The sequence below is a fragment of the Aphelocoma coerulescens genome, chromosome 31 (assembly GCF_041296385.1).
Source record: "Aphelocoma coerulescens isolate FSJ_1873_10779 chromosome 31, UR_Acoe_1.0, whole genome shotgun sequence".
NCBI lineage: Eukaryota > Metazoa > Chordata > Aves > Passeriformes > Corvidae > Aphelocoma > Aphelocoma coerulescens.
This window is the reverse complement of record NC_091044.1, coordinates 1,043,263-1,056,868: the sequence shown is the minus strand read 5'-3', so window position 1 is coordinate 1,056,868 and position 13,606 is coordinate 1,043,263. Positions and strand designations below refer to the sequence as shown.

The following is a 13,606-nucleotide window of genomic DNA, read 5'->3' as shown; positions in this document are numbered from 1 at the left end:
CACCCCGTTTTTGGGGCGCTGCCCCTGCTGCCCCCCAGGTACACGGACATGGAGAGCGAGGACTATCACTTCTACCAGGGCCTCGTGTACCTGCTGGAGAACGACGTCTCCACGCTGGGCTACGACCTCACCTTCAGCACCGAGGTGGGGACCCCCCCTGAACCCCCCCAAGGGCACGGGGACCCCCCAAAAACCAACACCGGGGGCCCCCCATTGCTGCCCAGGAGGGTCCCAGGTCCCAGGGAGGGGCCCCTCCCCTCCTGGGGTGTCCCCCTGGTTTGGGGGTGTCCCTTCTGTCCATGGGGTGTCCCCCTGGTTTGGGGGTGTCCCCTCTGTCCATGGGGTGTCCCCCTGGTTTGGGGGTGTCCCCTCTGTCCCTGGAGTGTCCCCTCACTGCTCACACCCCAGGGGTGACACCCTCGTGTCCTGGGGACCTGTTCTGTGACCCGGTGACACCCCAGGATCAGGAATTCGGGGTGTTTGAGGTTCAGGGACATCCCCCCACACCCTACTGACCCCCTGTGCCCCCCCAGGATCAGGAATTCGGGGTGTTTGAGGTTCAGGGACATCCCCCCATGCCCTGCTGACCCCCTGTGCCCCCCCCAGGTGCAGGAATTTGGGGTGTTTGAGGTTCAGGGATGTCCCCTTTGTGTCCCCCCAAGGATCAGGGATTCGGGGTGTTTGAGGTTCAGGGAGGTCCCCCCATGCCCTGCTGACCCCCTGTGCCCCCCCAGGTGCAGGAATTCGGGGTGTCTGAGGTTCAGGGACATCCCCCCACGCCCTGCTGACCCCCTGTGCCCCCCAGGATCAGGAATTCGGGGTGTTTGAGGTTCAGGGAGGTCCCTCCATGCCCTGCTGACCCCCTGTGCCCCCCCAGGATCAGGAATTCGGGGGTTTTTGAGGTTCAGGAACATCCCCCCACGCCCTGCTGACCCCCTGTGCCCCCCCAGGATCAGGAATTTGGGGTGTTTGAGGTTCAGGGACATCCCCCCACGCCCTGCTGACCCCCTGTGCCCCCCCCAGGTGCAGGAATTCGGGGTGTTTAAAGTTCAGGGATGACCCCCTGTTCCCCCCAGGTGCAGGAATTTGGGGTGTTTGAGGTTCAGGAACATCCCCCCACGCCCTGCTGACCCCCTGTGCCCCCCAGGATCAGGAATTCGGGGTGTTTGAGGTTCAGGGAGGTCCCCCCACGCCCTGCTGACCCCCTGTGCCCCCCCAGGATCAGGAATTCGGGGTGTTTGAGGTTCAGGGACATCCCCCCACGCCCTGCTGACCCCCTGTGCCCCCCCAGGATCAGGAATTTGGGGTGTTTGAGGTTCAGGGACATCCCCCCACGCCCTGCTGACCCCCTGTGCCCCCCCAGGTGCAGGAATTCGGGGTGTGCGAGGTGCGGGACCTGAAGCCCAACGGGGCCAACGTGCTGGTGACGGAGGAGAACAAGAAGGAGTACGTGCACCTCGTGTGCCAGATGCGCATGACCGGTGAGCGCCGGGGCCGGGGGGGGGGCTCGGGAGGGGCTCGGGGGGGGCTCCCAGGACCTTCCTGACCCCCCCCAAATCCCGCAGGCGCCATCCGGAAGCAGCTGGCGGCGTTCCTGGAAGGCTTCTACGAGATCATCCCCAAGCGCCTCATCTCCATCTTCACGGAGCAGGAGCTGGAGCTGCTCATCTCGGGGCTGCCCACCATCGACATCGACGACCTCAAGGCCAACACCGAGTACCACAAGTACCAGGGCAACTCCATCCAGGTGGGGCGGGGTCCTGGGGGGTCCTGGGGGGTCCTGGGGGGGCGTTCCAGGGGGTTCTGGGGGCATTCCGGGGGGTTCCAGGGGGTTCTGGGGGCATTCCGGAGGATTCCAGGGGGTTCTGGGGGCATTCCGGGGGGTTCTGGGGGCGTTCCAGGGGGTCCTGGGGGGTCCTGGGGGGGCGTTCCAGGGGGTTCTGGGGGGATTCCGGGGGGTTCTGGGGGCGTTCCAGGGGGTTCCAGGGGAATTCTGGGGGGCATTCCAGGGGATCCTGGGGGCATTCCTGGGGGTCCCAAGGGTGTTCCAGGGGGATCCTGGGGGCATTCCTGGGGGTCCCAAGGGTGTTCCAGGGGGATTCTGGGGGCATTCCGGGGGGTTCTGGGGGCATTCTAGGGGGTTCCAGGGGGGATTCCAGGGGGATTCTGGGGGCATTCCAGGGGGATTCTGGGGGCATTCCGGGGGGTTCTGGGGGATTCCAGGGGGATCCAGGGGGGATTCCAGGGGGTCCTGGGGGGCGTTCCTGGGGGTCCCAAGGGTGTTTCAGGGGATTCCGGGGTCATTCCAGGGGGATTCTGGGGGCATTCCAGGGGGATTCTGGGGGCATTCCAGGGGGATTACAGCAATTCCAGGGGCATTCCAGGGGATTCCGGGGGATCCTGAGGGCATTCCAGGGGGATTCCAGGGGATTCTGGGGGCATTCCAGGGGGTCCTGGGGGGCATTCCGGGGGGTTCTGGGGGCATTCTAGGGGGTTCCAGGGGGCATTCCAGGGGGATTCTGGGGGCCTTCCGGGGGGTTCTGGGGGATTCCAGGGGGATCCAGGGGGGATTCCAGGGGGTCCTGGGGGGCGTTCCAGGGGGGATTCTGGGGGCATTCCGGGGGGATTCCAGGGGGTTCCAGGGCGATTCTGGGGACATTCCGGGGGGTTCTGGGGGCATTCCAGGGGATCCTGGGGGCATTCCTGAGGGTCCCAAGGGTGTTCCAGGGGCATTCCAGGGGGATTCTGGGGGCATTCCAGGGGGTTCCAGGGGGTTCTGGGGGCATTCCAGGGGGTCCTGGGGGCATTCCTGGGGGTCCCAAGGGTGTTTCAGGGGATTCCGGGGTCATTCCAGGGGGATTCTGGGGGCATTCCAGGGGGATTACAGCAATTCCAGGGGATTCTGGGGGCATTCCAGGGGATTCCAGGGGATCCTGGGGGCATTTCTGGGGATCTCAAGAGTGTTCCAGGGGATTCTGGGGGCATTCCAGGGGATTCAAGGGGATCCTGGGGGCATTCCAGGAGGATTCTGGGGGATTCCAGGGAATTCCCAGGGATCTTGGCGGCATTCCAGGGGGATTACAGCAATTCCAGGGGCATTCCAGGGGATCCCAAGGGTGTTCTGGGGGATTCTGGGGGATTCCAAGGGATCCCAGGGGTGTTCTGGGGGATTCCAGGGCATCCCAAGGGTGTTCCAGGGGATTCTGGGGGCATTCCAGGGGCATTCCAGGGGATTCTGGGGGCATTCCAGGGGGATTACAGTGATTCCAGGGGCATTCCAGGGGATCCCAAGGGTGTTTTGGGGGATTCCAGGGGATTCTGTGGGTGTTCCAGGGCATCTCAAGGGTGTTCTGGGGGATCCCGAGGGGATTCCAGGGGATTCCGTGGGTGTTCCAGGGATCCCGGGGGGAGTCTGGGGGATTCTGTGGGTGTTCCAGGGCATCCCAAGGGTGTTCTGGGGATCCCGAGGGGATTCCAGGGGATTCTGTGGGTGTTGCAGGGGATACCATGGGTGTTCTGGGGGATCCCGAGGGGATTCCAGGGGATTCCATGGGTGTTCCAGGGGATCCCGGGGGTGTTCCAGGGATCCCGGGGGGAGTCTAGGGGATCCTGTGGGTGTTCTGGGGGGATTCTGTGGGTGTTCCAGGGCATCCCAAGGGTGTTCTGGGGATCCCGAGGGGATTCCAGGGGATTCCGTGGGTGTTCCAGGGGTTTCCGGGGACATTCCAGGGCATCTCAGGGGTATTCCAGGGGATCCCGGGGGTGTTCCAGGTGACCTCGGGGGTGTTCTGGGGGGATCCCGGGGGCTGACCCGTCCCTCCCACCCCAGATCCAGTGGTTCTGGCGCGCCCTGCGCTCCTTCGACCAGGCCGACCGCGCCAAGTTCCTGCAGTTCGTGACGGGCACGTCCAAGGTGCCCCTGCAGGGATTCGCCGCCCTCGAGGGCATGAACGGCATCCAGAAATTCCAGATCCACCGCGACGACCGGTCCACGGACCGGCTGCCCTCGGCACACACCTGGTGAGGGGACACGGGGGGGGGACACAGGAGGGACATGGGGGGGACATGGGGGGACACGGGGACATGGGGGGACATGGGGGGGACATGGGGGGACACAGGAGGGACATGGGGGGGACACAGGGACGTGGGGGGGGACACAGGAGAGACAGGAGGGACATGGGGGGGACACAGGGACGGGCGGGGACATGGGGACATGGGGGGTACACGGGGACATGGGGGGACACAGGAGGGACAGAGGAGGGACATGGGGGGGACACAGAGACGTGGAGGGGACACGGGAACATGGAGGGGACAGGGGGACATGGAGGGGACACAGGAGAGACAGAGGAGGGACATGGGGGGACACAGGGACATGGGGGGACACAGGGACATGAGGGGGACACAGGGACATGGGGGGACACAGGGACATGAGGGGGACACTGACCACCTGCCCCTGGCACACTCCTGGTGAGGGGACCCAGGAGGGACACCAGGACAGGGGGAGAGGGGGGGACACGGGAGAGACAGAGGAGGGACATGGGGACATGGAAACATGGGGGGGGACACGGGGACATGGAGGGGACACAGGAGAGACAGAGGAGGGACATGGGGGGGACACAGGGACATGGGGGGGACATGGGGGGACACCGACCACCTGCCCCTGGCACACTCCTGGTGAGGGGACATGGGGACGTGGAGGGACACAAGGACGGGGTGGGGGGGGGGGGAGAGACCCAGGGGACATCAGGGGACACTCGGCCTCCGCCTGGCACAGGGGGACGGGAAGGGGTTGGGAGGGGACAGCAGGAGGTGGCACCGGGAGGACGCGGAGATGGGAACGGGGGGGGGGGGGGACGCAGGGGTGAGGTGGGGCCGAGTCACCGGGGACAGGTGAGGAGGACACGGGGACACGGAGCGGCGCTCGGGGGGTGGCACGGGGATGAGACACGGGAACGGGAGAGGGACACGGGCAGGACCGGGGGGGACACGGCCACGGGGGCGGGCGAGGGTGGGCACGGTGGGCAGGGGGGGCCGGTGCCACGCGAGTGACGCGGGTGCGTCCCCAGCTTCAACCAGCTGGACCTGCCGGCCTACGAGAGCTACGAGAAGCTGCGGCACATGCTGCTGCTGGCCATCCAGGAGTGCTCCGAGGGCTTCGGGCTGGCCTAGGGGGGCCGCCCCGACCCCCCCGCAGGGGCTCTATAAATATATATATATTTTTTGGTTCCGTTGGCTTTTTTTGGTTTGTTTTGTTTTTTTCGGGGTTGTTTTTTTTTTCTTCTCCGGTCCCGGTTTGGGGGGGTGTTTTTGCTCTGTTGGAGGGTGGGGGTTCCCTCCTCCCCCCTCACCCCCTCCCCCCGTGTTGGGGGCTGGGGGGGGCGGGGATGGTGAAAGGGGGGAGCCCCTGAAATTATAAATAAGAAGTTCAGCCCCTCCCCCACCCCAAAACTGAGAGAAAAAGTTAAAAAAAAAAAAAAAAGGAATAAAAAAAGTGCACTCTTGGTAAGGGCAGTCCCGGTCGTTCTTGGGGGGGAGGGGTGGGGCTGGCCGCCATCTTGGGTGTGGCGGGGTGGCATCTTCGCGCGCGTCCGCCATGTTGGGTGTGGCGATGCAAGCGCGTTGTGCCGGTGTCCGCCATCTTGAGCGTGGCCGTGCCGCTGTCGCGGCCATGTCGGGTGTGGCAGGGCGGCCACTGGCGGGCGCCATCTTGGACGTGGCACGGCGGGGGGAGGTCACCAGATGATGGCCGCCATCTTGGGTGTGGCATTGGCGCGCGAGTCTCCATCCTGAGTGTGGCGGTTGGTCGCCTTGGTCGCCATGTTGGGTGTGGCGACGGAGGGACGCTGCCGCCACGGTGCGATGACTTCAGTGCGCCGGAAGTGACGTCACTAGGAGGCGCCAGGGATCCGCGGCGGCGTGGGGGAGCCGCAGTCATGACCCGGTCCCGTGAGTTCGGGGAGGCACCGGGAGGGCTCGGGGGCTTTAGGGGACCCCCGGACTCACCCCGCCCCTCCCCGCAGGACGGCAGGTGGAGGCGTCCCGGAAGAAGCGCGTCCAGGTGAGCCCCAACCCGGCCCGGGGGCGGCGGGGACCGGCCGGGTTTGGGGGTGCAGCCCTTCCCCCGTGTGTGACACCCCCTCGTGTGTGACCCCCCCCGCCCCGGTGACACCCCCGCCCCCGTGTGACACCCCCCTCGTGTGTTCCCCCCAAACCCCTGTGATCCCCCCGTGTGTGACCCCCCCCGCCCCCGTGTGTGACACCCCTTCATGTGTGACACCCCCCCTCCCCCGTGTGTGACACCCCCCCATGTGTGACACCCCCCTCATGTGTTCCCCCCAAACCCCTGCGATCCCCCCGTGTGTGACCCCCCCCCGCCCCCATGTGTGACACCCCCTCTGTGTCCCCCCAAACCCCTGTGACCCCCCCACGTGTGACCCCCCCGCGCTGTCCCCAGGCCCGGCGCACGCGCGGCGGGGTCAGGAAGGACCCGGGGGTGCCGCAGCTCGGCCGCTTCGCCGCCTACGTGCAGCAACAGAGCAAGAGCCGGCAGGGACGGGTGAAGAACGCGGGGGGGGCGTTTTGGGGTGTGACCCCGGGGGGGCATTTTGGGGTGTGACACCCCAGGGGGGCGTTTTGGGGGTGTCCCCCAGGTATGACCCCAGGGGGGCATTTTGGGGCTGTCCCCCGGGTGTGACCCCGTGGGGGCATTTTGGGGGTGTCCCCCAGGTATGACCCCGGGGGGGCATTTTGGGGCTGCCCCCCAGGTGTGACCCCGGGGGCGGATCTCGGGGTTTTCCCGGGGTTTTTTTGGGGGTGTCCCTGCCCAATCTGAGCCCGGGAGGATTTGTGTTGCTCCCATTGTGACCCCAGGGCAGCGCTTCGAGGTCTCCCCTCAAGGATGAACTCGGGGGGGCTGTTTGGGGTCGTCCCTGTCAGCGTGGCCCCGGGGGGGTTTGGGGTCTGACCGCTGCGTGTCCCCCAGGCGCTGCAGGAGCAGCAGCGGTCACTCCTGGCCGCGCAGCTGGCGGACGCTGTGCGGCGACAGCAGCGCTTCCAGAGCCAGGTGGGACTGGGAACACCTGGGGGGGCTCCCTGGGGCGGGTGAGGGGCTCCCCGGGGAGCGGGGGGCTTCCCAAGGAGGGGGGGTTCCCCTGAGAGCGAGGGGCTTCTCCCCCTGGGAGGGAGGGGGGCTCTCCTGCAGGACAAGGGGCTCCCCAGAGTGCAGGGTGGGGGGGTTCCTCACACAGGGGGGATTCCCCAGAGCGCGGGGGTCCCCCCAGAGAGCGGGGGTTCCCCAGGGGGGTCCCCGTGACACAGGTGCCCCCAGGAGCAGGAGGAGGAGGAGCCCCCCCAGCCCCCCCAGGACGAGGCGTCTCTGCGTCAGTTCGGGCGGGAGCTGCGCAAGGTCAGTGCCGGAGGGTTGGGGGGGGGGGATTTTTGGGGGGGGGGTCTCTGCCCCCAGCTGAACCCCGATTCTGGCAGGTGCTGACGGCGTCTGATGTGGTGCTGGAGGTGCTGGACGCCCGCGACCCCCAGGGCTGCCGCAGCCCCCGGCTCGAGGGGGCCCTGCGGCCCCAGCAGCGCCTCGTGCTCGTCCTTAACAAGATCGGTGAGGGGGGGGGGGGGGTGGGTCTGGGTGGGCGGGGGTCCCGGGTTCCCCTGGCCCCGCAGCCCTGGGGACACCCCCGTGTGTGTCCCCCCCACCCCAGACCTGGTGCCGCGGGACGTGGTGGCCGCGTGGCTGAAGCACCTGCGGGCCGAGTTCCCCACCGTGGCCTTCAAGGCGTGCACGCAGCAGCAGAGCCGGAACCTGGTGGGTGCCGGGGGCCCGGGGAGGGGGGCTGGGGGAGGGCTCCCGGTGACCCCCCCCGTGCCCCCACAGAAGCAGAGCCGGGTGCCGGCGGCCGCAGCCCCCGAGGAGGTGCTGGCGGGGGGGGCCTGCGTGGGCGCCGAGAGCCTCCTGCACATCCTGAGCAACTACGGCCGCTGCGGGGGGGCCAAGACCTCCATCACCGTGGGGGTCGTGGGTGAGGGGGGCTGGGGGAGGGTTGGGGGCTGTGAAATGGGGGGGCCAGGGTGGGGGATGGGGTTTGGGGAGCTGGGGTTGAGTGGGGGGCCAGGGTGGGGGATGGGGTTTGGGGGGGGTGGGGATTGAGTGGGGGGCTGTGAAATAAGGGGGTTGAGTGGGGGATGGGGTTTGGGGGGCTGGGGTTGAGTGGGGGGCTGTGCAATAGGGGGGCTGGGGTGGGGGATGGGGTTTGGGGGGTGGGGGTTGAGTGGGGGGCTGTGAAATAAGGGGGTTGGGTGGGGGATGGGGTTGGGGGGATGGGGGTTGAGTGGGGGGCCAGGGTGGGGGATGGGGTTTGGGGGGGTGGGGGTTGAGTGGGGGGCCAGGGTGGGGGATGGGATTTGGGGGGGATGGGGATTGAGTGGGGGGCTGTGAAATAAGGGGGTTGGGTGGGGGATGGGGTTTGGGGGGCTGAGGGTTGAGTGGGGGCCTGGGGTGGGGGATGGGGTTTGGGGGCTGGGGTTGAGTGGGGGGCTGTGAAATAGGGGGTATGATGGGTGAGTGGGGCTGGGGGGGCATTAGGGGCGGTTGGGGGGCTGGAGGGATGGGGGAGGCCCTGAAATAGGGGAACTGGGCTGAGGTGGTGGGTGAGGGGGGCTGGGGGAGGTTTGGGGGGCTGTGAATAGGGGGGTGATGGGTGAGGGGGGCTGTGGAAGGGAGGGCTGGGGGTCAAGTGGGGAGTGAGCGGGGGGCAGATTTTGGGGTCTGTCCCAACCTCTCCCCTTCCCAGGGTACCCCAACGTGGGCAAGAGCAGCCTCATCAACAGCCTCAAGCGCAGCCGCGCCTGCGGGGTGGGGGCCATGCCCGGGGTCACCAGGTGAGCCCCGCCCAGGGGTGGGGCTGGGGTCACCATGCCCGGGCTGGGGGGAGGGGGCTGGGTGGGAGGAGCCTGGGCTGACCCCGCCCAGGTGTGAGGTGGGTGTGGCACACAGACCCTGCCCAGGTGTGAGGTGGGTGTGGCACACAGACCCTGCCCAGGTGTGAGGTGGGTGTGGCACACAGACCATGCCCAGGTGTGAGGTGGGTGTGGCACACTGCCCCACCCAGGTGTGAGGTGGGTGTGGCACACAGAGCCCCCAGGTGTGAGGTGGGTGTGGCACACAGACCATGCCCAGGTGTGAGGTGGGTGTGGCACACAGACCCTGCCCAGGTGTGAGGTGGGTGTGGCACACAGACCCCTCCAGGTGTGAGGTGGGTGTGGCACACAGACCATGCCCAGGTGTGAGGTGGGTGTGGCACACAGAGCCCCCAGGTGTGAGGTGGGTGTGGCACACAGACCCCTCCAGGTGTGAGGTGGGTGTGGCACACAGACCATGCCCATGCCCAGGTGTGAGGTGGGTGTGGCACACAGACCCTGCCCAGGTGTGAGGTGGGTGTGGCACACAGACCCTGCCCAGGTGTGAGGTGGGTGTGGCACACTGCCCCACCCAGGTGTGAGGTGGGTGTGGCACACAGAGCCCCCAGGTGTGAGGTGGGTGTGGCACACAGACCATGCCCAGGTGTGAGGTGGGTGTGGCACACAGACCATGCCCAGGTGTGAGGTGGGTGTGGCACACTGCCCCACCCAGGTGTGAGGTGAGTGTGGCACACAGACCATGCCCATGCCCAGGTGTGAGGTGGGTGTGGCACACAGACCCCTCCAGGTGTGAGGTGGGTGTGGCACACAGACCATGCCCATGCCCAGGTGTGAGGTGGGTGTGGCACGCTGCCCCTGCCCCCAGGTGCCTGCAGGCCGTGCAGCTGGACCGGCACATCCGGCTCCTGGACTGTCCGGGCGTCGTGCTGGACTCGGGGGACCCCCCGGCCGCCGCCCCCCTGAGGGGGGCCCTGGCCCCGCAGCGCCTGCGGGACCCCCTGACCCCCGCCTGCGCCGTCCTGCGCCGCTGCCCCCCCCAGCAGGTGCGTGGGGACCCCCCTGGGGGGCTGGGGGTAGGTGGGACCCCCATCACCACGGCAAGGGGCAGGGTGGTACCCTATTTTTCCAGCTGACTCAGCAGATTTCGTGGTCAGCTCCTGGGGGGGACTCGGCAAACCCCAAAACTGGGATCAACGGGGGGGGTCAACGGGGGGCTCAACATGGGGGTGCACCCCTTGTCCCCATAACAGCGGGGCAGACAGGTTATTTCAGGGGGACCCTCCCCCGCTTTGGGCATTTTCAGCCCATTTTGGCCACAGAGGGGGGGCACGGTGAGGGTGCCCTGTGTGTCCATCCCCCCCCCCCCCAACCCCACGGTGTCCCCCCCACAGCTGAGCGAGCTCTACGGGGTCCCCCCCTGCGCTGACCCCCTGCAGTTCCTGGCCCACCTGGCCCGGAGGCAGGGCCGGCTCCGGCCGGGGGGGCTGCCGGACGCCCACGCCGCCGCCGTGGCCCTGCTGCGCGACTGGACCAGGTGCGGGAGGGAGGGGACATTTCGGGGGGGCCTCCCCACACTCTGACTCTCTTTCTGGGGTGGGCCATGAGGGGTTTCCACACCCTGACCCCCTTTTTGGGTGGGTGGAGGGGACTTCCCACACTGTCACCCCTTTTCTGGGGTCCCCTACGCCCTGGTCCTGTTCTTTGTGAATGGGAGGGGTTCTCTGCTCAACCCAGCCCCATTTTTTGTAGACAGGAGAGGTCTCTCCACACCGTAGGACCCCATTTTGGGGGCATGAGGGGTCTTTCCACACCGTAGGACCCCATTTTGGGGGCATGAGGGGTCTTTCCACACCGTACGACCCCATTTTGGGGGCATGAGGGGTCTTTCCACACCCTCTAACCCCATTTTGGGGGCATGAGGGGTCTTTCCACACCCTCTAACCCCATTTTGGGGGGGGGGGGGCTACAGCTCACCCCCATGAGCTGATCCCTTTTTTTGGGGATAGGAGGAGTCTTCCCACAGTTTCTGAGCCCCTTGTTGTGGACCAGAGGGGTCTTTTCAGACCCTGCGACCCCTTTTTGGGGGTGTGGGGTCTCCCCCACACCCTGAGTCCCCTTTTTCAGGGTTTGGAGGTGTTTTTGCATATCCCTTTATGGGGGGCTGGTGGGAATCTTTGTACACTCACCCCCTTTTCAGGGGGCTTTGGGGTCTCGCCACACTCATTTTTGTGGACAGGAGGGGTCTTTCCACCCCCCTGTGACCCCATTTTGGAGGGGCTACAAGGTCTCCCCCCACCCTGGTCTCCCTTTTTGGGGTCAGGATGGGTCTTCTCACAGCCTGACCTCCCTTTTTGGGGACAGGAGGGGTCATTCCACCCCCTGTGACCCCATTTTGGAGGGGCTGCAGGATCTCCCCACACCCTGAGCCCTGTTTTTGGGGACAGGAGGGGTCTCTCCACACCCTGACCCCCTTTTTTGGGGACAGGAGAGGTCATTCCACCCCCTGTGACCCCATTTTGGAGGGGCTGCAGGATCTTCCCACACCCTGACCTCCCTTTTTGGGGACAGGAGGGGTCTCCCCACACCCTGACCTCCCTTTTTGTGGACAGGAGAGGTCATTCCACCCCCTGTGACCCCATTTTGGAGGGGCTGCAGGATCTCCCCACACCCTGAGCCCTGTTTTTGGGGACAGGAGGGGTCTCTCCACACCCTGACCCCCTTTTTTGGGGACAGGAGGGGTCATTCCACCCCATAACCCCATTTTGGAGGGGCTGCAGGATCTCCCCACACCCTGAGCCCTGTTTTTGGGGACAGGAGGGGTCTCCCCACACCCTGACCCCCCTTTTTCCTGCAGCGGGAAGATCTCGTACTACACCCACCCCCCCAAATCGCAGGGGGTGCAGCTCGAGGCCCAAATCCTGCCGGCGCTGGGGCCGGCGCTGGACCTGGAGGCTCTGGAACGGGGCGATGCCGAGGCACTGGCAGGTGAGCAGTACCTGAGCCCCGCTCCCTTCACCCCTCGGGGACCCCCCCAAAGCTCACCTGGCCCCCCCACAGCTGTCCCAGTGACGGTGACGGGCCTCGGGCTGTCCCCGGGCAACGCTGAGGAGGAGGAAGGAGAAGCCATGGAGGACGACAGCGGCGACCTGGAGGTGGGAAGGGATTTGCTGAGGTGGGGGGTTTTTTGGGGGGCAGTGGGTTAATGTTTGACACCCCCCCCCCCCTCCAGCTCGGCACAATGACGGTGGAGCTCAAGCCCCGGGTGAAGTCGGGGGGCACTGGGGGGGAGTCGGTGCCCCGAGCCCCCAACCTGGAGGAGGTGGCTGCGCTCCCCCCTCTATTCCAGGGCCAGGGGCTGCAGGCAGCCAGAAAAAGGAGGAAAAAGCTACAAAAAAGAGCAGGTAAGTGAAGACACCCCGTTTTCCTGACCCCCTCCCTCCAAGCCTCCCTGACCCGCCCCCCAAAATTCCTGATCACCCCCATCCCGCAGAGAAAATCGCCACAAAGCTGTCGGAGACGTTGGAGGCAGCCATGCAGTTCTGAGGCATCTACAGATAAAATAAAAATTAAAATACTATGTTTAAGTGAGAAATGGTTAAAAAAAACCTTTTAGAAATGAAAGAGCTGGGGGGACAGGGGTGCTATCGGTGTGATTTGGGGGGGGTCTCTCAAGCAGGAGGTTGAAATATAGAGGTTTTTGGGGGTCCCCCATGTCCCTGTGGGGGTTTTGGGGTGGTCTCACCCCATCTCACAGCTTGGAGGGTGAGTGGGGATGTAGAACCCCCCAAATTTGAGGGGACCCTTCTTCTCCAGCTGACTTAGCAGATTTAGTGCTCAGCCGCTTAGTGAACCTCAAAACTGGGGCCAAGAGGGGGCTCAGCATTGGGGGATGCACCCCATTATTGAGGGCACTCCTTCTCCACAGCTTCCCCAATCCCTACAGCACCCAATATCCCACTTTGACACTAAATATACCCCCCCCAACCCTCCAGAGCACCCCAAAAGCCACCTTGGACACCCCAAACACTCCCTGAGGTTTCGCAGCTCCCCAAACCCCCTTGTACACCCCCAAAAGGCACAGAGTGCCTCCCCAAGCCATCACCCTTACCCCTCACGGCACCCTCAGCTGTACAGGTAGGGGATGAAGGTCCCCCCCCGGGTTGTGGAGTCCTTCCCATACCCCAGGGCCGGGCTGGGGGTGGGCACGGCCACCAAGCTCCCCTCAGCCGCCGCCGCCATTTTGCCGCCTCTTCCTCCACCTGCGGGAAGGGCCCTGGCAGCGCGTTAGAGGTGGTGGGGGCAGCACAGGTGCTTCAAATAACGGCTATTAAGGCGAAGGGAGGGCTGAAATGGGCCATTGCGGGTCGTTCTGGGGTGTTTTGCGTTTCTTTCCAGGGCTGGAACGCAGTGCTTGGCGTCATTTCGCCGCCGTGAGGGGGGGCGGGGAGGGGGGGGGCGTGCGGTTGTTTTCCCGCCTTTTTCGGCACCTGAGGGGAGGAAGCGGGAGGGGGAGGGTGGAGCGCGAGACTCGCCTCGCGAGCGCCGGGGGGCGGGGCGAACTCGGGGGCTCGGCCAATCGTGGCGCGGGGGTGGAGCGGTGGGCGGGGCGAACGCGCAGCTGGACCAATGGGAAGCGGGATGGGGCGGGGCTGGTGCGGCGGCGGGGGTGGGCGGTGCCGGC

General features: G+C 66.2%; 2 protein-coding genes across 2 annotated transcripts in view; both read left to right on the top strand.

Moving 5' to 3' along the window:
* Nucleotides 1-5,227, top strand: part of HUWE1 (HECT, UBA and WWE domain containing E3 ubiquitin protein ligase 1) — a 120,657-nt gene extending 115,430 nt beyond the window's left edge. The window contains 5 exon segments of the mRNA XM_068998119.1: nt 39-144; nt 1,364-1,481; nt 1,566-1,747; nt 3,830-4,020; nt 5,067-5,227. Of these exon segments, the coding sequence (XP_068854220.1) occupies nt 39-144; nt 1,364-1,481; nt 1,566-1,747; nt 3,830-4,020; nt 5,067-5,169 (700 nt within the window). The 3' untranslated portion in view covers nt 5,170-5,227.
* Nucleotides 5,228-5,668: 441 nt separating this feature from the next.
* Nucleotides 5,669-12,496, top strand: GNL3L (G protein nucleolar 3 like). The gene is given in 16 exon segments (XM_068998170.1): nt 5,669-5,725; nt 5,727-5,946; nt 6,021-6,058; nt 6,455-6,556; nt 6,983-7,063; nt 7,328-7,405; nt 7,483-7,609; nt 7,710-7,813; nt 7,883-8,027; nt 8,799-8,886; nt 9,791-9,968; nt 10,317-10,459; nt 11,780-11,910; nt 11,983-12,077; nt 12,155-12,326; nt 12,416-12,496. Coding segments are annotated over 16 exon segments (1,812 nt in total). The 3' UTR covers nt 12,469-12,496.
* Nucleotides 12,497-13,606: the final 1,110 nt, after the last annotated feature.